Here is a 25,069-nt window from a genome sequence, read left to right on the forward strand (position 1 = left end):
TTTATGGGCACTATCTGACTACTTCTTTTTCCTCTCTCTGATTTTCCAAGTGCACGCAGAACTTCTCAGTAGATGTCAGTCAACTCAGGACAAGCAAGAGGTGAGTGTTTCACTGAACTGGTTACCTGTTCACAGAGCCTCATGTAAATCACGCAGACAAGAGTTATGTGTGGGAGATCAAACTGTTCTATTATCAAGGCCTATGGACTTTTCTTCTTTACTATATGGTCTCTTATGCATGTCCAGACCTGTGGTCCAGATCAGATTTGTAGATGTGTAAACCCTACACGTATTGCATGTGTTGTAACATTTATTTATTTATTTTTCTAAAAATCTTAATATATCCTCAAAATAAATTCATTCATTCTTTCCTACTCTCAGCCACTTTTAGAATTACGGGGTAGACTGATTGTAGATTGTAAGCCAGCACCATTTCAACTTTATTCTCTATGGCAGACTTGACAAATAAACCTGTTGCGTTGGTCATTTTTGTCATGATGCCTTGGCGTAAATGTCCTCTTCAGAGAAGGTGTGAGTGTATATCCAAACCATGCTGAAGGGAAAGACATTAAGATGTACCACCCAAACCCTGTTTTCATATAAAACATGTTCTGCTCTGTTTCTGCTTTGAATTGAGCAAATATCAGACAACAACTATATGTGCACTCAGTATACTAATGGTCAATATAAATGTCAATGTAATTTTTTGTAAACCAATGTTCTTGAGAGCAGCATGGTCAGCTGATTCTCCAGCAGTTCAGTTAACATTTTTATAGCCTGTGAGTTATTTACGATTTTATATCTTTAGTCTCTACACTTCTAATAAAACATTTAATGCTACTGTCACTATTGTACAAAAACTCAAAAAAAAAAATTGATTACCAGCATATGTTTATGTGAACCATGTTAGCTGATAGAAATAATGACTTTCTTCTATAGACTTTCAGTCTTAGTAAGATTCACTCTATTATCACATTGCTGTTATTTGTATCTGTGTTTTTCCTTCACTTTTCAGAGTAACCAGAGAGCAGTAACTGGAGGCATAACTGAAATCTCAAACAAACCAAAATTTCAACAACGTGAACGTCATGACAACGTTCAGTCCATCTGTGTCTGAGTACAAACACTATTTTTATTACCAAGGACGGAGGAATGCACGGTGAACAAAATAAACTGTTTATGTACCTATATGTAGATCCCTCATTACAGATACAGCAGGCTTGATGTAATCAAAAACAAAGGTGTGCCAAACCACACCATCTCATTCATGATTTCACGCCTGCAGTTCAGATTTTTGTGTCAGCGGTATTGTATTAATTACAGTGCTCTTTATTTTAATAGGTTTTCATTCTGTTTTTGCAGTTTTGCAGCCACGATAAGTATTAATTTGTGTGTGAAGTGGAAAATTTGAGAGTACTAAGTTATAAAGCTCCTAGAAATTGTGACCCTCCCAGTAAATACTACTCTGCCTGTTCCAGGGACTATCACAGAAAGCACGTCTGGATTGTTCATCTCTTGCCCACATTTCCTGGGTATTTGAGTTTTATGTACAAACCCAAAAAATCATTTACAAACACTGAACCATCACTTAACACATGTGGAACTCCAAACAGTGTGTGTGTGTGTCGCAGATGTTGTGTTGACTGACTTGTCTCACATTTTTAAATAAGGACACAAGCCTGTGCTCTGTTCAGCAGTATTAATTAACCGTGTAAAGATGTTTTCCTCAAGGACAACATGCAATACAGGAACATCCCAATAGGTGGCAATATAGCACTGACTGAAGCAACATTTTGAAGTGCAGGGCTTTGTGCTTTCTCATCAACTGATTTTAAAATTAGTCAAACATAGAGCAAACAGATACAAATGAAACATTGCAGTGAATTTCCCTTGCACTTTTAGGGGTGATAGTTGAAAGGCTTTTTAAATAGCAGCTACATCTAATAAAACATATATGTTCAATTCAGATAAGGGCACTGCCGGAGTGCAGTGTCAGATTGTGTGTTAGATGTGATATTCTTTTTATATTGCTGTGAAGTGGAGCTGGTTTAAAAGTGAAATCAGTAATGCTGTACACAGTTACTATCCATTTATTTAAAGTGGTTGTTGAAGGTGATGTTGAGATTTGTTCAAGGTTGTAAAGTTATGAAATTTCAAATGTCCGAGGTTAATGGAGAACATGTGAATAATAATACCAACAATAATAATAATAATAATAATAAAACTTTCACAGTTTCTTTTGGGAAAGTCAGTTATGCTTGAGAAAAAAAGAAAGCAGGCATGTCTTTGTACCTAATCTGGAACCTAATCCTATTCTACAGGGACAAAGATTGGTTAATTAAAAAGCAAGCCTTAGCAGGTGTGTATGAAGAAGAAGAAGACGAAGAAGAAAGTATGTCTTGGCGTGTTTGATTAGGAGGCAGAGAGACCACATGCTGGCTTGTGTAGTGCTTGCAGGGTCAACGTGCAGTTTCAGTAGTCACAGTGAGGAGCTGAGTCCAAGATAAAATCTATGAGAGGAGGACAGTGATGTCACACAGGTGTTCGCGTGCCTGCTGTCAGGCTCTGATCATTGTGCATGGAAGTAAGTAAGCAATGGAGGATGTGAGATGTGAGATGTGATTTGGCCAATACTACAAATGCACAATACTTACTGTTCTGTCCATCGGGGAGATGATCTATATGGAGCCGAAAAACCCAACTTTTTCTTTAATGAAAATATAACCAACCTATTTAATGTAGCCTCATTAGTAACAACTTTAAAAAAAAAAAAAAAACGGTGGCAGGAACCTTCTTTACTGGTTCTTAGAATAGTGTCATTTGTCATTTGTCCTCTGTCTAAGTCATTAACTCCAGAATAGCACAAAATTTCTTATCAAGTTAGGTCCACGTTTATAGAAAAAATACCAGAACAAAAGTTACAATTTTGGTACTAGTAGTTCTCCACTGGGCGGTATTTTTTTTAGGACATCTCGAACCAATACCACAGGGGATACATATGTAAATGTGCAATGCTTCAAAAAGGACATCTGAAAGTACCATGAAGTGCCCACAGTGAGGTACGGTACAGCACCAAAACATAAAGAGAGCTGTCAGCTGAGGGCAATATTAGGAAGAAAATCATCCAGTCTTTCAAAATCAATATTGGAATCTTTGGGTTACAACATATCAAGTTATTTGTAGGTGTACAACAAGGAGATCTTTATCTACTATTAAACACAATTTTTGAAATTGAAAAGCAGGATGAGGATGTTTCATCCAAATTTCATAGCTTGTCTGATACCTGTTTGACTTACTGCAGACAGCTTTTGTCTGATTTAATTGGTGGTTAAACTAGTCACCCTACACATGTCTCATTTTTTCAAATCTTGTTAAGAAAAACAAGGAACAGAAAAAATACTGCTTAAAGCGAATGACTCTACTCACATTCAAACCACAGATGGTCAACAAAATGCTCTTGAAAGGAAATGCTTGAGGCTTGTAAGCATGTCAATATAAATCTTTGAAGAGATTGGTAAATACATTGTGCTTCTATTTAACTTCAAGCTGACATGAATGCATTTAACCCCATTTAATAATTCCTGAAGTAGAAGCCATGACTCAACAGTCTCACAAGGTAAACAGCTTAATAATAATTGACATTTAAGTTAAATATATTAAAGGTGATTTAGTAAGACAAAGTTTTCAATATTTGTTCTCAGGTAGCTCCTGGTGAACGTGTCAGATGTTTACAAAGTAAGCATTTATTGCAAGTAATTGCTATGCAAGTTGACTAGTACATGTAACCAAAAAATATGCGAGTCACAGTAGAGGGAATGTGACATCCTATTTCCAGTTTTTATTAATGGTATTTATTGAGGGCAATTTATTAATTGCTTGCCCTTTGAGGTGCATATTTTATTCTATTAAAAAGCACTTTCAGAGACATTAATCATAAACAGTATGCTGTAATGACTGTCATTAGCTTTCCCTACATAGTTTAAGTTAATGAGAATGTCACTGCAAATGTATTTGGGTGAGACTGAATTCTATTCATGTTTTCTTATGCAGTCAGTATATCTATTTTTATCTGATGTCTTTATGACAGACAGTTCTTCAAAAGAACTAAAGAATTCTAAAGAATTTATGGGCAACTACACAAGGCAATCTAAAAAAAATTCTTACTAAGTTCTTATTTTTGTGTACAAATAGTTTGTGTACAAATACACAGAATACAAATGCACAGTTTTCATTTTACCCTCTCTCTCACTGCTTACTGCCAGCAGAACAAGCTTCTTTTTGTTACATAATTACACAAAGTATCTCTGAATAAATTGTCCAATACACAGTCTATGATTGTGTACTTCAACTATCAAAGGTAAGTTATGACACTCATAATTACAAAGATTTCAGGAGAGGGGTAGATTTGCCAACGTTGCTGGTTGCGATCTCTGGCAGATAGTAATACTGCAGAAAGCTATTTGTCCTTCTTCTCCTCCACTACCTCAGAAAGATCATCAGCCCTGAGTGTTTTAACTCGTGCCTCCATATTGCTGATCCTCTGCTTTATTTTTGTTTGACTTGATGCCCATTCTGCCATCAAACGGGCAAATTTGGTCTGCATCACCTCCAGGTTCGTCTCCATCACGGTGACCTTCTCCTCCAGATCTTTGGGGTCAGCGCCCGCATTTGCAACCGACTCATCGATGAGGTTATCCTTCATCAGGATGGCCCTCCCCTTCTCTTCTAGAGCTTTCTTGGCTTCCGGATACTCAGTGAGCGCTTCCATCAGGTCGTCCTTGGACAGGGCGAAGAGGTCTGAGTAACCCACACTCCGGATGTTGGCGGTCCTACGGTTGCCGGCTTTACTGCCCTTGATGCCCAGGATACTGATCTCACCAAAGTAGGCACCATCGCTTAGAACCACAAACTGGGTGACTCCATCATCAGCCACAACAGCTAGTTTCCCTTCCTTGATTATATACATCTCTCGGCCGATGTCGCCCTTCTTGCAGATGTAGTCCCCTGGGCTAAAAACTTGCGGCTGTAGCTTGAGCACCAGCTCGATGAGCAGCCCAGCTTCGCAATCTTGGAAGATTCTCACTTTCCGCAAGGTTTCCAGATGCACATTGATGGCAATCTCGGCCTTCAGCTTGTCAGGCAGGTTCTTCAACACTTCCTTCTCGTCGCAGGTCTTCTGCTCGGTCCACAGGTAATCAAACCACTTGACGACCCTGGCCTCCAGGTCTTTGGTGACCTTACGGAACTGCATGTACTGCTTGATGGAGTCGATCTTCGCCTGGAATTCGGCACGTGAAGCGTTCATGTTGGAAATCATGGCACCGACGTTACCTACGATTGTGGCAAATATGAGCACTCCGATAAGGAAATCTGCAACCACAAACAAATACTCAATATCTCTGACTGGAGGTGGAGTTTCTCCGATGGTGGTGAGGGTTAGTGTTGACCAGTATAGACAGTAGATGTATTTCCTGGCCAGACGGCCATACTCAGGATCACTAATGTTTGGATACACCCATGTGTCTGAACCAAATCCAAGCGTTTTGGAAATGGCAAAGAAGATACAAGCGTTCCAGTGGATGATGATCAAGATGTAGAGTACGAGATTGCTGATCCTGAAGATATTTGGGAAATTGGTTCTGGTTTCTGTGCGGTCGAAAAATTCGAAGAGGCGAGACATTTTGAATAGACGGTTGAATCTCAGTTCTGGGTTGTTGTATCCCACTTTTAACATTATAATATCTGTAGGAATCATGGCTATTAGGTCATATTTGAACTGTTGTGTCTTCGTATAGTGTTCTCTCAGTTTCTTTGGATCTTTCACTAGCAAGCCTTGTTCCAAGAATCCTGTGAAAAACATAGTGTTACAACTTTTCGGAACATATAGACATCAGTGGTTTTATACTTTTTTTTGCTGTAATTAAATGTACCTATAAATCCTGGGAAAGTAGCTGAGGAATCATATAGTTACATACAAAAAACATTACCTGTCCTTGATCTCACAAACGTGTCAGTGTAGTAGATAACATCTGATGTGTAGTCAAGGATGATCCATAGAATGGTAAAACTGTCCTGCAGCTCATTGAAACAGGCTCTGGGAGGATAAAAGACAGTTTTAACATTGACATAAAAAAGGTCCTACAAAAGGTCCTACTGCATTTCTAACATTCTTTCATTGATAACCTTGGATTCATATTTACCTGGTTATAAGCATCATAAGGTTGTAAAATGTTGGTCCAGCTACAATAGTTAACCAATGGTAGTACATGTCTGTGGCAGGATCCATGATCCATACTTCTTTTCTGAATGGAAAAAAAGGGAATATTTTAAATTTCACTGACATATTTGCTAAATTTACACGTCAGTTTGAAAGGGATGACAGTGCATCATTTATGCTCTCAGCATGGGTTATGCTACTCACGGTGGTTCCTCTTTCTTTTTGTCATCCTTTTTATCATCTTTCTTATCGTCTTTCTTTTCATCCTTCTTCTCATCCTTCTTCTCATCTTTCTTGTCATCTTTTTTCTGTTCTTCCTTCTTGTCATCCTTTTTTTCTTCTTTTTTCTCATCTTTCTTCATCACACCCTTATCATCTTTTTTGCTAAAAACAAAGATGTTTCCTCAGTGAAAAATAATACATATATTGTACCATAATGTATGATGTTTCAGCATACATAAAACACACTGATATTTCTCCTTGAAATGTTTGGGGAACTCAATGTCTACACTGTTTGATAGCTTATACATTGAGTGAGTCTTTGCTGCACAATAAAGCCTGACACGATAATTAAAATCATGACACAAAAGGGCTTATCGGTGTCTGTGAATAAATGAAATGGACTTTTCTCTTTCTGTACATTGTTCTGCTTTGTCATTTTGTCTGATTTGTACATTGCTACTTGTCAATTTTTTTTTCCACAAAAGACTGTTGATGAATTTCAGTAAGGATTGTTCAATTCCATCACAAAATATATTTCCAATTTCAATCTCCAAGCAACTAAACTGATTATCTTAACAACCAACTAATGACATTAAACATAGTAAATCTTTGACAGAAATGTGCTTGCTGGCTGAGGGATTAGTGTCTGCAATCCACTTTGATTGCAACAAGATTAAAAAAAAAAAAAAAAAAAAGGTATCTCATGTCAGTGGAAATGTTGTCAGAAGCCCCATGAAAACGGGAGAGCTCAAATAATGGCTAATGAGAAAACAGAACCTTCTACTTACTCGTCTGTGTTGTTACAGTTATTCATATTAAGAGTGGCAAGAGGCCAGTGGTCAACATGGCTTGAAACACTGTGAAGAGAGGTTAGAATACACTCTTAATTATTGCTTTAAACAAAGAACAACAATTGTTATCATCAGTCTAAGGAAAGAACTAGGCCATCTTCATGTAAAAGACCATGAACAATTTCAGAAAGATGTTAGATTTCATTACAGTTTTTAATGTTGAAGAAAACATGAAAAGGCACAGCCTAAATCTGCACCAGTGTGATGGGATACATCAGTTGTTTTTACTATTTTTATACCAAAGTCTAAGACATTGCCTGACACAGATGAGTGTGACTAGTCAATTTATATTCTTGGCCCTGTGCATTCAACAAAGTTAAAGGACACTCTTTTGTCAGTTTGGTCGTTTTTTCAGCTCAGTACACACAGCATATGTTACACTTAAATTAAAGCCTTGAATGTGAAAGACAGATTGGGCATATAACTTCTTACAGACTAAGAATGTTCATGCACATTACTTGGGCAGTGATGTAAAGCAACGCATGACTCATGTACCCAAACAACTGGAAAAAAACATGTTGAGGAAAACAGTTCAAGTCAAGTAGATTCTACACTGATTCTGCAATTCATTCAATATTATTGATGAACAGATCTCTCTCAAACACACACATAAACAAAAGAACATCTAAAACTTATGTGGACGTCCTGAAATTGTCTGCTCCTGTCAGCATTTCAATTAGGTGACCTCTGGAGCAAAACCAGTCCCATACAAATATCACTGACTCTACCCACTCTTTACAAAAGCTCCTAAAATGGAAACTTTCTACAACTTTGAATTTCACGTGTCTCATTCATTTGCCTAAGCACAACTCATAACCCATATGCACAACATAACTCACTTCCTGCGTCGGAGCTGATCCTGGCATGCCAAAGTATCGCAGGTCTCTTTATCTGGACCCCAGGAACGTTCTGGGCAATGGTCCTGTTCATCTTCATGTCCCACACGCCGAGTGGCCCAGCGTCCCAACATGTGGACCACACGGGCGAGCCTGTGGAAAAAAAACACAAAAAGGGATGTGGTCCATGGTGAGAAATTAGAAGGGAAGAAAACACCTGCTGTACCAGTTTTCCACAGTTGCCCCAGAGTTGGGTAGTTTGCTTGAGTCAGTGGAGATAAACTCAGTGTGAGGGGGTTGTGGCTTCGGCTAAGTCCAAAGAGCAGCTATTCAACATGAAGGTTTGCAAGGATTGGAAGTGTTGCAATATATAAATTATGAAATGTTTAAAAAAAAAAAAAAAAACTAGATTGAGAGTGATACAAAGGAGAATGTAATAAACTATCCTTCTGAAAACAAACACACACAAAATTGCTATGTCACCTGGCCATGGCTCCAGTACCAGTGAAGTCCTTGTCATGGGGGGTTTCTGTCCTGTAGTACACAGATGGTGAAGGAGGGAGGAGATGACAGAAGTTAAATCAGTTGAATAAAAAAAAATCACTGTATTTTTTGTCGGTATGGTAGCATTTCAGCACTATGCTTTACAGCAGTGCATGTTTCAGAGTGAGAAAAAAAGTGAACTTATAACAGAAGAGAGAAATGAGTCATGTGTTCTGAAATTCACTAGTGCATGTGAACTTAGATCACAGTATACACTACAGCCTAAAACAACTAGTGAGTTTAGGACTGTGGAAGATTAGTATCTTATTTTTGTGCTTGTGAGATATTATATGAGTGTCATTACATGTAGTCTAACCTGCTGTCTCCTCTTTCTATCCACTCCACATTGTCGTCTGGAGTCTGGGCTGATAGCTCTGAAGGGTAGGACTGTTGGGTGCAGATTTTAGGCATCCTCAATTCCTCTGAACCAACCACTGTGAAATTTTGCTAAACTAGACCTGAAAGTTGCATAGAATAAGTGCGTCAGAACAGATACAGTCAGCCCACACTGTATGGTTGCACATATCACACACACACACACACAAACACACACACACACAGACACACACACACACACACAGACACACACACACACACAATCACTGTATTTTAAAATCACTGTCTAAGCATCAGAGGAAGGGTAGGGGCCACATCTCTCACCACATTAATTGAGTCTCAATTAAAGTCAAAATTTCAGCATGGCAACCACATCTACTAACTGAACCATTTAGCAGCAGATGTGTATGAACTCTCTTATGTGTATTTGAAACCATGTATGAAAAGGGCTACAAAGGGTCCATTAAATGTTCATGTTCTTTTTTTTTTTTTAACACATTCTAGAGCTACTGGCAAAAGACTAGAGAGAGCTGTTATTTTTAAACAAGGCTGTTCCTGAAATTTTTTTACGCTCAACCCCGAAAATAGCCTTCTATTCTCAGAGATAAAGAATCACTCACGAACACAGTAGAAAAGACAACTCAGACACTTCTGAGTGTCTGCGCTAAAAATAATGGCAGCATTAAGTAGGATCAGTCTGTTGTGTTCCTAGAAGGCAGCTGAGGTAAAGATCAGGTACCAATGAAAGGCTTAAGACACAATCTGGCACTGGATTGCCTGTTGTCTTATTGTTGTACAGAATGTTTCCTTATCGCAGATGAAAATTTCATTCTTTTAAAACAGAATCTGCTTTCTATATCAGATGTTTCTTAAATGTGATGTAAACTGTAGAAATTGAATGTGAACTGTGAATTTAAATCAATAACAACTGGCTAAGAGCCTCATCAAACATTTTGATGCAGGAAAATAACAGAGACCTGTTTTACTGAGTTATTTTTGTTCCACAAATGAGAATGCCCAGGAAACTCTGTAGACAAGACCTTTTGTGTCTCCTAGAAGACTCACAAGCAGCAAACAAATCTGGAAAGTGATTCAAGTTTTCATTACAGCCATATACGGAAGCCACATAAGCACAGCAACTAATTTATTGACCATGAATTGTTGATAAAAGAGAGAGAGTGCAATTAAGACTCCAACAGAGAGACAGACAGGTCAATCAGGTTCAGAAGCAGTCTACTGGGAAAGCAGAAGATGCTCTCCCAGTTGCATCTTGTAGTGTAGTTAATGAATTTTCTTTCTTTCTTTCTTTCTTTCTTTATGTGTTTGTGTGTTTGTTTGTTTGTTTGGGGGGGGGGGTGCAAAGGTAATATTCTTACATAACAGCGACATGAAGAACAATTTAAGTCTTCATTTGATCTCTAAGAGCAGTAGAGTGTTCAGGCAGCTTTGTTTTTACTATAGACTCACACAGGTCTGCATGTCAGTGGGTGAAAGGTTTATGAAGAGATATAACACCAGGTGTAAGGATAAACACATTTTAAAATGAAGGGTGCAGAAGATCTGCATATTGTGTGCCTGTTTTGCAAAATATTAATGTTGATCCTGTCCGGACCCTCAAAGGAAAGAGCAACTAATTTGACCTGAGGGCAACATCTGTGTGTTTACATTTTTAAATGGAATTTAAAAAAAAAAAAAATCAATAAATCCCTTTTTTTGTAGAGGACTACATTTAAAATATGAGACTACTCCATCTATAATCCCATCATCACTTCTGATTACAACAAATCACATATCTTAATCTCAAAGCATTCAGCTACAGGTTAGGCTTTTGGCAATTCCATTACTGTAACACAACATCGGACTTAGATAAAAGTACATTTGACTATACGCCCAAAAATAATGGCATGGAGTAATTAATTACAAATATTCATCAGATGGTTCCCTCTATCTTTCGATTAAAGCCAGTAACAACGAACACTACAAAGCCATTATACTCTGTTGCGTTGACTTTAATATTGTCTCAAGTCACAATCGGTTGTTTTAGTGAATCATTAAAATGAAGCACCTAAACGGCTCGAGTGAAGCGGTTTATTTTTTCTTTTCTTTTCTTCTGTTTTCCAAAAAGAAACAGAAGCCGAATAAATACCTTTATCGATTTACCTTGGTGATCTGGAACAGGGATGGTCCTCTTTCAGGTGATGTAAAGTAATCCCATTATTTAGAGGTAGTTCTCTCTTTATTCTTCGTCTTCAAATTAGACAAAGCTATATTAGAAGGACTTAGGCTGCATATTTTGGCACATTACGGTTATCGCAGTGAGCTAGGCAAAACATAAACAGTTCTCACCGAAACGTTGACATTCGATAAGTACTAAATACTCCTTTGTACAGAGTGACTGAACACAACACGAGTCTACCCCACCCGCCACTAGTTCAAACGGCTCGCGCGGACTTACAGCGCACCTCCCTCAGTATCGGTGGTATGCCTATAATAAACACCTCAGTCCTGCCAAATGAGAGCTGAAATCACTCCTGTTTCACAGTTCAGTAAGGTCACGATCATTTTACTTTGAAACTACAAAATATTCATGTTTGCACGCAAGTGTTATTAAAGTTCTCTTGTTGTCACAAGCAACGCGGCTGCGCACGTAGTAATTGGTCATAAAAACGGACTTGTGAATGCAAATTTATGACCATATCAAGATCAGATAATGACTGATACATCCATGTCAAGACAGGAATGAACAATGAGAGCATCCACAAGTGTTGTTAGCCATCTATCCAGGAGGGTTTGGTGTGTTGCCAGTAACTGTGTCACTCTGTTTTCATTTTATATTGCAAGCTTGTAAATTTAAGCTTCACATGTCTAAGAGTCTACTTACCCTTCGACTACTTAAATAACTCCCTCAGAAAACGTGAAACATCGTGTATAGCATAGCTCGCTTAAGTCAAGTTCTTTCGCTCTGACATGAATATAACTAAGCTTATGGCAATGTACGCTGCCCAGATAACCAAGTCTCTAAGATGCCCACGTTCTGATGTAATTTTATCGTGCCATCTATGTCTTACCTAACATCCAGTATATGTGTAACTCCGTTGTCTAATATAATAATTTCACTTTTTTCTGAAATGTTGAGAAATGTTCAAAGAGTGAATAAGTCAGGTAAAACTTGCACGCATCCAGGAGTCACTATAGGTCTGAACAACCCCAGTCCTTTCATTTAGAGTTGAAAACGTGGCACTTTAATTTTTCAACACCAAAATACTACAAACCACAAGATTTTTTCCTGTTCCTGAAAATGCAATGGGCGCTCCTGGGCCAGTGCATTAATTTAATTCGCGAATTTTCCAGTGGCTGACTACAATTGGGACCAGACAGGGAATTCGAGCTTTGTTAAAATACTTTTCCAGTGAGGTGCTGCAACTACAAATCTGTGCAGTTACACTGAAAGCACTTAAACCACCATGTTTGAATTTAGAGTGAGGTGCAAGATATGACTTATCACAAATTAGGATAAGCAGGTGTGATGTGTCAGCCCCATGTGCTTTGGCCTCCCATTACTGGTGCAGAGTCGTCCTGTGCACGCTATGAGCAGAACACCGTCTCTGCTTAATGGCATTGGTGGTCCCCGGGGCTTAAGGTGACGCATTTGCTCAGATGAACCGACAAGGAGCTGTTCCAAAGCTCTCTGTCAATTAAATGGTGAAATAAACTGTCAGTGAACAGAGGAACTGGAGCGTGACAGTTCAAATACAGCACATGCAAAAGTAAACTTCTCTACACAGCATCATATGGAAAATCCTCTGTTCTAACTTCTATCAGCAAGTGCTTCATGTGTTCATTGTTTATTAATTCTTTTATTCATACATTCATTAGCTTCACTGATATATTCTTTCAATGGCACCCTCATATGTTTTTGAACCCGTTCTTAGTGAGTTTAATTTATATGGATGACAATCATCTAAATCAATCAAATGTATGCAGTCAGTCTGTACTCTGTCTGTCAGTGTGAAGTACAACCAAGAAAAAGGAAACAAAAGATTACTTAGAAGGGAGAAAAACAAACAAAATCTGAAGCTCAAACTGTTTCCCACTGTTACACTTTTAAATAAACGTGATTCAGTGAAATTTGGCCAACCCTTTAAATAGATTTTTTTCTAAGAAATGTCAACATGCGAATCAACGTAGAGAGAGCCCCTCCCACGGTAACAAAACAGGGAATCCTGATTTGAGCAGTCTGGGGAACAGAAGTGCTAATCCGGTTTTATACCACACTGTGCTCTTAAGCCATCTAATGTTCTTCTGTGACTCAAGTGTTAAGCATTTGGCAAACACGCCAATGAGAAGACAGAAACGTGAAAGGAAAGCAATTAATCCGATGCTTGGACATATTAAGGCTCTGACCACTGCCACAGCTATAAATAGTCAGTTATCAACGGGTTATCACGGCATTCAGAATCAGATTGATTTCTGTCACCTTGCTGTAAACTCAGAATCATTAAAACAGTTGTTTTATATTACTGTGGTACCACAAGGTGAGGAGTAATTATAAGGTTGTCCATGAAAGATATATCTCTTTCCACTGCAGAGGGCAGAACAATAAATCCTTTCTAATCAAGTAAAAGGTTGACTGACATTCAGGATACATACTAATTGAACTGCACAGTTTGCAGATGCCAGCAGTCTCTGATTTATACTATACAGTGATCAATGTCAGTGACAACATAGCCTCATAGGTTCTTCAGGTATACTCTTCAACTTATTGACTTTTTTCAACTCTTTTAACCAGTACCAATACAGTACCTATTATGTTTATGTTTAAAATATTGTCATTAAAATATGTTTATGGATTTTAACAGTACTTCTCACCAGAAGAAGGGTATGAATGGTTGGCATAGGAAGTAGCATGTCATCGTAGACTCTTTTTTAACCCCAAGATGCAATCAGTTTTTGTAATTGTCAAACCTGGATTTCTTTTGCCCAAACCATCTTCCTCGATACATGCAAGGGCAAGATACACTTGTGTCCTCTTCCACTTCCAGTGGTTTTACAGTTAGTCGAATATGATCTTAAAAGCACAAAGTGGGGTGTGTATATATATTGTTGCATAGCGTGTTGTTGCCTAGCTATATATGTATATATATATATATATATATATATTTTTTTTTTTTTAACTGATTTCCTTATTTGTTTTATGAATGTCATAAAACATTTGCCACTTTTCACCAGCAAGAAAAACAGGAACACATACACATACGTCACTGCAGCACAATTGCTTGAGACAAACACGAACACTTAAAATCACACAAAATGAATGCAGCATGTATTTTTTCTTCTTCTGTTCACCTTTAATTTCAAAATAAAAACAGATAAATACAAAAGAACAGCCAGTGGAAAAAAAATTCAGCACATGTTTGGAGGCATTTGACCTCTGGGTTTCCCTGGAGCCTGACATCTCACTGGCAGACTGCATGGGTTGTCTTTAAGAGGGGATAAGAAGCCTCAGATGGAATTACTCTTAATCTTTTGATGCCATTTAGATTTTAAACGAAAGCAACATGGCCGTGGAAATCTCAGGACACTGTTTTGATCGCTCATAGTACTGACCAAAAATAACTGTCAGTATTCAATGTGGTAGATAGTATGAAAATTTCAAAATAACACAGCAGCAACATATGCAGAGCACAAGTTTTTAAGAGGGAGTTGACGAAAACAAGACGTCAAAGTATTCAACCAGCATGTGAGCAACGCTATGTCTCTGATCAAATCCCCCCGCATACGAGTTATTTAAAATGTGGATCAAACATCTTATTTATTTATTTATTCATTCATTTATTATGAAGATTCCTTTATGAGGGCTTAAAACATCATGAATATAAAGATTCACGTTTTTTTTTTTTCTTTCTCCTAAGCCAGTGTGTTATGTGAATCCACCAAATTATCTGCAAATGAGTCCAGGTTCAGGTTATTGTCTCGTCATGGCTGGAAAGAAAAGTAGCTTTAACAGCCTGGCAAGGACTTGCTGCCAGAGATCAAGGATCAGCTGTGTGGGTTGTATTTTGAGCTGTTTATTCACCAGTTGTGTATGTGACATTAAGGTGGAGATACTTATTGCTGCGTTAAGCCTACGCCTTACAGTCTCACATTTTCCCCAGAGAGATGCTTGTTTACCCGTGTTGTTGCCTAGCTTGCAATAATTGTTAGACCTATTTGGGTTTATAATTGCTCTCCCTTTCACTTGACCTCACTTACACAGCTAGCTTTTTTTTTTTTCACTCATTTTCCTAAGAAAACAGATCTCTACCATTTCACAGTGAGTTTTATAGGGTACATTCAAAGATGTTCTTACAGCTGTCTCTTGTCATCTACACCACTTTTTGCCAAATTAAACAGATTCTTTTACAATGTTGTTTGAACTTTTCAGGTGAGTTTTTTTTCTACTTGGCATCATTAACTAACAACTTTACCGAGGCCACCTAGAGAATTATTATGTCTGACTTTAACATGTATCCATGATTATTTAAATTAGTTGAAATCAGTAAATACTGAGATCCAGTTATACAAATGATAGAATACTTACTAACATGATATAGATTTTTTATTGTTTTTAATGGTTTGGGAGAAGCCCATATAGATGTTAGGGCTTTATGATGATCATCTGTCTCTGCCCAATACAAAAACATTTATCACCAGATGTACTAATTACTCTACAGTGTTAATATTTGTTAATTCTCAATGTATGCATGGTCAGACCCAAGGCAAAGATATATGTCTGTATGTAGTAATTTACTAATGCAAGTCATTTCATTTTTTATATGACCAGTCTCCCTACCAAGTTTTTAGTTAGACCTATTTGCTGACCCTTTTCTGATATAAGGCAGACCTGGAACATGCTTTGCTTTGATTTATCGTAAGCTATTCTCTCATTGCTATTCTACCCGTCACTATAAATGGGCCAGTTGCAGGGCTTGGCAAGTTTAAGTCAGCGTGGCGCCCCCTGCTGTTCAAAATGAAACATGAAACCAGGTGTAAAGTAATGCAGTATTGTGTCATGTACAGTAAGGGATGTGTAAAAGTAAATAGAATGTTTTACGGCACTTGTGCATATTAGCTTCTTCTTCATCATCATTTTCTTCCTCTGCTTCTTAAATGAGAACACTTAAGTACAGACAGAGGCCTGGGATCTTGTCTGTCTGCACTACACTGGCGATGAAGGCAAACTCATACATGAGATGAGAGGTTTGCTAAGATTTTATATTTTGGTTTCCTGGTTCAAAAAGCTAAGTTATGTAAAGAGCCATGAAGAGTGATATCACAGCCGCATGCATACCAATATATTACAGTACTCCAGTAGCTTCCAGTGTAGGTGGTTCAGATGCATCCTCCCTCCCGTGTCACAGAGAGAGAGTTGAATGAACAGCATTCTGTTGAGAAATACGACATATATTTATTTCTGTTACATCAGTGGATATAATTATCTTGTGTTGAATTAAGTCAAACTGAAGTTGTTTTTCAAGCGAAGTTACTATTAGAATCCACTTTTAAAATATTTTCTGAAAACGTCTAATAGACCTTTAAAAATATGTGAAGGGTTTTTTTCAGCACATTTTAAATATTTTCAAAGCTTTTGGAATTATGCAGTCCATGGGTCATCTCTTATCTGGACTACTGCACCTCAAAATACTTCAAAACACCTCAAAACTCATCTCTTTCAAATCGTTCTGACATCTTAACCACTCACTGCACTTGTAGTAAAATAAATCAACCAAAAAAAGCAGTAATTTCATACGCCCTAGGGATAGCTCTTGGCACTTGCTTTTGCTTACGGAGACCTGTTGATTTAGGTCCATTTGCTCTTTGTTAGTCACCTTGGGCAAAAGCATCGGTGAAATGACTAAATTTAAGTGTAAATATGTGATCACGTTCTTATTCCAAGCTCAGGGCAGCTTAATAAGCTCTTATGGCACAGCTTCATTTTACTTTCTGACAGAATCACATTTAAAATTATCAAGTCTATCTTTAATGATGGTAAAATTAAGACACCAAACATGAAATTAATGATGATTCAGATAGCGGAGGTTGGGGATGTGTTCTCAGAGGAGCGAGTTTGCCAATAACGTGCCCATAAAAAACGAGACCTAGACAGGAACAAGGCTTAATATCATCAGTGGCATTCTGCAGGCATACACTGGACCCTCAAACGAGGAAATATTGGATATTAAAATACTCTACACTGTAGCCTGGAGTCAAATGTATTGAACTGTTTCTGTTTCCATTGATTGGAAACAATAAATCATCACCACCCCCCCCCCCCCAAAAAAAACCAATGAAAAAAAAAATCTAATGCAGTTTCACAGAGTGTTTTCAGACAAATGGCACTGATATCTACTCTTAGAAGGTGTCTTGGGGAAAACTGTGTATTGAGACATCTCATGGATCTGCTGCTGTGGGGTGGAGGAGCAGAAGTTAGGTTCAGCAACTGAAAAAGAACAAGCACCAGATATCAGCCTATTTCATCTGCTGATGTGCTTGAGATTTCAGGTGCATAGCCATCTCTGTGTTTCCATTTTCCTCCGATTATTCAGACTGAAATCATGCTTGATTTTCTGTGGGGAAAACGTTTGATTTTCTGTGGGGAAAACTCTTGATTGAACAGAGATGCAAAGCCAATCTGTGTAAATCCCATCCTGACAACTCAGAGAGATGTTCTTTTGGACGACTTCTGCATCAGACACATCCGTGTTCACACTTGTAATAAAAAAAGCTTGACTCCCTAATATAGTTTCCTGAATGGTTTCTTATCCCATTAAACACAACGGTGCTGGCTGATGGGAAGCAGTCTAATCCTGTTCACGCTCCCGGTCTTTTAAATACCTGGATTACTGCTGGAGAAACTTCTCCCTCTGGATCTCTTTAAAATGTAAAAGAACATAAAGAGTCATATGCAATGAGTCATAACAATGAGTTATATGCAGACTTTTTGTAAGCTGTTACACTGCCTATAATCACAATATGTTTGTCTGCCTTCTGTTCACACTCCAGGAACTTTCAACATGTAGGGAGTTTCTTATTTTGACCCTATCTCAATATCAAACCAGCCTAAGCATTCTTAAAATAGACCAGTGACATTTGCTGACTTTAAGATCTGGGTGACCACTGTCAGGCGAAGCTATTTGGAGTTGTTCACAAAATATACAAGATAAATTTTCTCTGCCCTGCCCATTTTGGGGGTCTCCATCATCAAACTCAACAGTCCCAGCTAAACAGAATGATGTTTTCCAATTAAGAAACATATTTCATAACGTCAGTATGTTAAATGCCATTGCATCCAGATTGATTTGAGTGACCCTCCCTCTCACTGAGTTTGATTTTGTCGGCTTGTGTGACGCTGGCGTCATTTTGAAGCGGACAGAGGGAAGTACATATGCTTCTGGGATGGGACCTCGCAATGCCACTTCATCACCGTAGAGTCATGCCTGCCTCAGGTCACAGCGCGAGGAGGAATTTGCGAGCTTTGGCAAGCTCCTGCCCAGGCTGATACAGGCTTCTGTTTACTGTTTAATATTCAGTTGATGATGCGACTGTCTTTTCTCTCACAGTCAAACAATGACAGCTGTGCCCTCAGTCTAGCCTAACATTTCTATAGACACCATTAAAATGAAATATCCTATTTTGGTCCACTGTTAAATCTGCATCAAGCAGGCCACATAGAAACACAACAGAATTATGGAGACAAAATTTTAAAAAGATTGTGGCAAAAAAAGAGACTATTCTCTGTTCCTGATGTGGTCTGCAGGCCATTTTCCTTTACAGGCAGGCCAGCCCAGGCGTTCCTTCCATTAAAAAAAGAATAATAGGAGCAAGAAATAAGAAACCACACAAGCAATTTGAAATGTCAATGTCTTTGATTTTCATAGTCCCATGAATTAGTGTTTGTCCAACTGCTAATACAGTACTAAAACAGTGAAATACCAAATACTTATATCTCCTGACTACACATTCACCGAAAAAAGGCTTCTTAGGGTAATAAAACTCATCCTTGCCTGAATGAACACATTAATATCGGTGCTCACGTCAACCAGAAGGTGGCAGTATTGTTCCAATCTATATGGGATTAAGACAAGGTAGACATGGACCAAGCTACACAAGGGGCTAGGGTTAGGGGTTTGGTAAAGCCAAAATCGAAGCATGTGCTGCCTAACATTATCAGTTACTGTTCAAGATGTGCAAGTACAAAATACAAAAATGAGTTTGAGATATGTTTGTACTGCTGGTTGACCTGGCAGCACATTGTAGATAAACAAATTATTTCATCAAACAGTTGAGATGATTCTGTGCTACAAGAAAGTGATAAAGAAGGTGATTAATGGAATTTTTGATAATAGTGCCCAGCATGAGCTGAAAACGCATTGTTAAATCGCATTGTTACTGTCACAAAACACACAAAAATTGAAGTGTCTGAGCAGTGGATCCCTAGTGAAAAAATGAAAGGCTCATTATTTATCCCTGTGGATAGAAAGATGCTGTTCTGCTTTGAAATCAGAAGCCTACTAACAAACAAATCCATCTACGGCACAATACCGGAATTTTTAAACTCTTAGATGTTCAAACTAAAAACCAATTAAAAACGATGTCTTCGTTAAGGACGTGTTTAGCATTCCCACAGAATTATGTTATTTTACTGTGAAGATTTGTTTGTGTCTGGGTGAAAGACTAGCTGTCAAAATGAAGAAGCTCATTAGGGGCATATCATTTGATGGAGTTTTGGATGCCTCAGGCCATGGCGCCCAAGGTCATTCTGAGGCCATTGCCAAATCAGTAGTAGTTTACTAAATGTTATATGGTAGTGTGTATGTAGGCTTGGTATGTACTGTGAGCTTGGTAAATTATTTGGCAAAAATGCAGTAATCCTCAATAATATTGCAGCTATCTCTGTTATGCTGAAGGACCTTCATTGTGTAGCTTCAATTTTGAGTGAACAAATGCATTTTCAAAGTTTTTGACAAAGTCCTCAGATACACAATACACCTGTTTAGAACATTTTCCATTATACAAGCCGTTAGTACTGTTCTAATGAAAATGCAGGTTTTGTTGACCAAAGAGGCTTGTCAGTCCGGCCTCATGTTTAAATGTGCCCGGCTGTGTTTCCTTATCTTCAGCACCAGACGGGCAGCTGTTCCCTGTCTCACCCGTCACATCAGATCACAGCTGTTCTGTCATAACAGAAGAGGCGCTGGGTTACTGGTGTACGCAACAAGCTACGGGCACTGAAATGCATCGGCGACCGTGAAAAGCTAGGACAGGCTGGAATCCTTTGACATTGCAGTGACTTTGCAGCACGATCATGGTCAAGCTATAGGAAAAAAAAACGTCTCCCAGCCCAGCTCATAACTAAGTAGTACAGTTGCATGTATATGACAGGATATTACAGATTTGTTTGGAAAAGGGAAAATTGATTGGAAGGAATGAAGACTATACTGAGGCCAGATTGTGCTATTAGTACTTCTACCACAATATACAAAACGCATATTATAGAGGATGGGAAGTGTAACATCTTGGAAGATGAGTATGGAAAGGATGAAGGGAAAAAAATATTACCATCTCTGCAAGAGTAATCATAAATATATATTAGATTTTCACTTGAGTGAGTACTGCTGATGTAGCACTGCTGTGCTTAGCATATGTTTTGTCTCATAACAGATGTAATCCAAAATGGTTGCTGAATCACTCTTCATCTCCAGATGAGAGGTTTGATGCAACATACCAATGTGGTGGTCTGAGACAATTTTCCACAACTGAAATACAAACAGTAGTGCATGGAAAAGAAAGCTGTGTGTGTGTGTGTGTGTGTGTGTGTGTGTGTGTGTGTGAGTGTGTGTGAGTGTGTGTATGTTATTTTATGATGGACAGACATTTTCTCATATATCTGTAAATAAAGAAAGAGAACCATGAAAAAAAAAACCCAAAAGAATATTTGAAACCCGTTTACGTGAAGTTACTTTGAGTGAAAACGTCACCTACATGCTACTTTTTGTACTCCAACTACAGATGATTTTCCACATCTTTCAGTGAAGTTACAACTGTCACAACTGTGTCCCATCCTGTCATTATAATTCACATACACCCCCCCCCCCACACACACACACTCACACTCACATCTCCAGTCTATAATGCTGCAAAAGGAGTGCCCAGAGCTCCAGTGTGTGGCTGAAGAGCTCTGTGATGGAGGTGAGATAAATGAACAGAGAAGACAGGAGAACAAACTCTTCATTATCTGCCTGAAGAAATTCAGCTGGCAGTTCACCTCCAGATGATTCATTCCTCTGGAGTTGTCTGTTGATACCATATATAGCCTCTGACTAGCTCCAAGAGATAACATCACACATTAAGATTATGATCATGATAATTTTCCAGAAATTTCTTTTGTCTTTGATTCATAAGAACTTACCGGTACATCTGTTGGAACAGAAGAAGAATAACCGTGGCAGGGCTATGTACTTATCAAATTGCTAGTCAAACCACGCATGCTTTATTTTCCATGTGATTTGAATAAATGAATGGATGAATAACTAAATCTATGTAAATGTAACATATAACATGTTTCTGCAAAGCGGATGCTGAGAACGGATATTTAAGAGGATTACTTTTTTAAAACTTTTTTAAAACTTTGTTTTTTAATCCATTTATACCCTAAGCAAAACTGATAATCGCATAAATTCCATCTCTCATTCCCTCCCTTGACGTTAGCTGACAAAAAGACTAATTGATATGTATCTTACAGACAGTTTCTTCAACTTTATGTGATGCAACGAGCAATATTTTTAATTGGGCTGAATGTGTCTTGATACAAATGTTTTGACCCCAGCTGTGGCTGGAATCACATGTCTGCAAACCAGGAATCAGTTGCCAGGTAATGTAAAAAACTGTTTCCTAGCAACAAGCTACCCGCATTTGTGATATGACAGCGATGGGAACCCATGTAATGGCTGCTGCAGCCGAGGTGTGTGTCTGCAAGAAAGACAGAGAGAGAGAGAGAGAGAGACAGAGACAGAGAGAGACAGAGAGAGAGAGAGGGAGAGACAGAGAGAGAGAGAGCGATAGAGAGAGACAGAGTGACAGAGACAGAGAGAGACAGAGAGAGACAGAGAGAGAGAGAGAGACAGAGAGAGAGAGAGAGGGAGAGACAGACACAGAGAGAGACAGAGAGAGGGGGAGAGAGAGAGAGAGAGAGAGAGAGAGAGAGAGAGAGAGGGAGAGACAGAGAGAGAGAGAGAGAGAGAGAGAGACAGAGAGAGTGAGTGAGAGAGAGAGAGAGAGGGAGAGACAGAGAGAGAGGGAGACAGAGAGAGGGGGAGAGAGAGTGAGAGAGGGAGAGACAGAGAGAGAGAGAGAGGGAGAGACAGAGAGAGAGAGAGAGAGAGAGAGAGAGAGAGACAGAGAGAGAGAGAGAGAGAGAGGGAGAGACAGAGAGAGACAGAGAGAGAGAGAGAGAGAGAGAGAGAGAGAGAGAAATGTGAGGATGGGTGCAGGCTGGAGAATCCAGAGGACACTTGAAGGTGTAACTCTCACATGACTTGTAACCTAAGAACCTACGATGGATTGTTCTCATTGCGTAAGCAGGAGAAGATCCCAGAGCAGACGCATATAAAAATAGCACGCGTGTGCATGCTCAGCAATTTTAGATCGCTAGCCGTTCATTTCCCCTAATAGGAGTCATTTGTAGGACATAGTGGAACTAAACAGAGCCTGCTTTAATCTGGTCATACCATACAAAAATACGGTGACTGGGGAACCATTTTCTCATTGTCTCTCATCTGATGCTACAGTATGTGCAGTAAACTGATACATTTTTGGCACCGTTAGACATACAAATCGGCGTTTGTCACCTTCAGACCTGTGGACCCATCACATTGCACAGTTTAGCAAATACCAGCAAGAACCTATGACATGGGGCCAAGGACCCAATAAAGAGTAGATAAGTTGAATCAGATGTGAGTTTGCTGGGCTAGAACAAAAATGTCTTGTCTCATTGACCCTTTGGAATGGAGTTGAGAAATGCTGCTTCGCATAACATCTTTTTCAGCAAATTTTTAGCACAAGATTTCTATTTATTTTCATTTTCAAGATTTCAGATTCAGTTTAAAAAGTGGCTTTAATAAAAATTTAGGCCCATTTCTGAATAAGACCTGAACTGTTCCCATTGTCACAACATTAAAAGATACTTTGATATGTGTTACTAAAGCGATATTATTAGCTGTAAACCCAATAACGTAACTGAAGTAAGTGCTCATTTCACAGAGATTCACTGAGATGAATACCAGACAGACCCAAATGTTTGCACATAGCTGTGCTTCATTTGTACACTGTGTGTATTGTACATAGCATATATGTTTGTAATTTAAATATACATATAACTATACTAATATATACTATATACCAATAATCACACTAAATACTGAATGAGTATAGTATTCATTTTAGCACACTTATATTCACCATGTTCCATTTCTTTGTTTTCACGTTCTGTCTTTTCTGAGTGCTGGTATGTGTTAGTGTTGTTTACCATGTTCCACAAGGTCCCAAACCTGTTTAATTATTGATCTGGGGGCAGGAGATATTTTTGAAAAAGTTTGCCCTCTTGGAAATTCCTCTGTGCACACCACTACATTGCTTTCTGGAGCTCCTGACAACACTCTTCCTCCTGGTTGTGTGCCAGGCGGTATTGGGTAATCAGATACAGTTTTCTGCTTTGCAGAGTAGAGAGGTGTGTGAAGTGGACCAATCAGAGGACTTGCTGTCAGCTGGTGGAGTGATGTCATTATGACATCACCAGTTCTCCCTAGTAGGTGTTGTGACACATGACCCATGATGCCTGAGAACAACCAGGCTGCGCGTCTACTGGAATACCAATGTGGAAAAAAACTTTACGAGCATCATTTGTTTCTGCATGTACGCATGCGCATGTACAAATCATGCTAGTGTGTTGCCTTGGCGACCACACAGCCCCCCTTCTCAGGGGAATCTGCTCAATTTCTGCATCACATGTACACACACTGTAGGCAAGTCACAGTCCTACCAATATAGTGTTCAGTGAAGCACAACTGATGGCCAAGACTTAAATCCAGTTAAGTCTAGATAAACATCTGAAGATATGTATTGTATGCAGTTGAGTTTGGGATGTCACAAGTTCATTATTATTACACCGCCCCCCCCCCCCAAAAAAAAGCCAAAAAGCCAAAAAAGCCAAAAGCTAAAAAGCCCAATTTTTAAATCAATAAATTTTAATAGTATTAACTTTGTGCAAAACTGTGGCTACAAAACTGTGGCGGCTTCTTTTTATCGCTCTTTGATGAAGAGTTAAGGGGATTTAGAGTTTTACTTGGCAAATTGGCAGTATCGGTTCTTGAGAGTTCTTGATTAAAATATCAGTGTGGGCTCACACAGGAAACATCACCTAGGGAGTATTTAATCAGTGTAACAAGAAGCAATGGCGCTTATCACTGCGAGCTTCAGTGTCTTACAATTGTGCTCGTAGGAAGACTGCACAGTATTGGCTGTATGCAATACATGTGCATGTAAGTAATACAGGCTGGTCTCCTCCATTATTTTTTTAGGAGGTCTGGTCTTGTTGCATGTTGGCTGTTCCCTCTATGTTCTCTCTCTCTGCAGGTCGCGCCCTTTCCTGAGGCTAGAAAAGAACCTGTGAACAACCACACCCTCGCCACACACACTGTTTTTTGACACCAGCCTCTGTCCTCTTGAATGGCTACGATGTATCCTGTTCAGCTACCCTTTTGTTTTAACCTGATCACATGTCTGAATTATTCACTCAAATACCAGATATCGATCTTACTACACAGACTAATTGAAATTTGTCAGAACTTCATGGCATCAGTGTTTCATGGCATTTTGTGTAAATGAAGTTTGGGGGGGTTTGGATACATTTCCTCTAGGCTGCGGGCAATGATTTAGTGTCACAGCTGAGCCAAATGGATTGGTGTTTACCGTATAAGCATGCTCATAATATAGATGTTATTTTCACATTGATACACACCCAACTTTTA

General features: G+C 38.8%; 1 protein-coding gene across 1 annotated transcript; it reads right to left on the reverse strand.

The window, feature by feature from the left end:
- Positions 1 to 4,456: 4,456 nt before the first annotated feature.
- LOC115816084 (cyclic nucleotide-gated channel cone photoreceptor subunit alpha) lies at positions 4,457 to 9,080 on the reverse strand. The gene is made up of 8 exons (XM_030779055.1): positions 8,974 to 9,080; positions 8,610 to 8,660; positions 8,130 to 8,279; positions 7,228 to 7,296; positions 6,422 to 6,601; positions 6,201 to 6,302; positions 5,988 to 6,094; positions 4,457 to 5,847 (listed from the first exon to the last, which is right to left on the reverse strand). Exons 1-8 carry the CDS (start codon positions 9,078 to 9,080, stop codon positions 4,457 to 4,459), a joined length of 2,157 nt encoding a protein of 718 aa, XP_030634915.1.
- Positions 9,081 to 25,069: the final 15,989 nt, after the last annotated feature.

The sequence above is a fragment of the Chanos chanos genome, chromosome 7, assembly GCF_902362185.1.
Source record: "Chanos chanos chromosome 7, fChaCha1.1, whole genome shotgun sequence".
Lineage (NCBI taxonomy): Eukaryota > Metazoa > Chordata > Actinopteri > Gonorynchiformes > Chanidae > Chanos > Chanos chanos.

Coding starts and splice junctions, on each gene's coding strand:
- LOC115816084 (XM_030779055.1), bottom strand. CDS start 9,080: ATGCCTAAAATCTGCACCCAACAGTCCTACCCTTCAGAGCTATCAGCC. Junction 6,303..6,421: donor AAAAAGAAAGAGGAACCACC/GTGAGTAGCATA, acceptor TTTTCCATTCAG/AAAAGAAGTATGGATCATGG. Junction 5,848..5,987: donor GTTTGTGAGATCAAGGACAG/GTAATGTTTTTT, acceptor TGTTTTTCACAG/GATTCTTGGAACAAGGCTTG.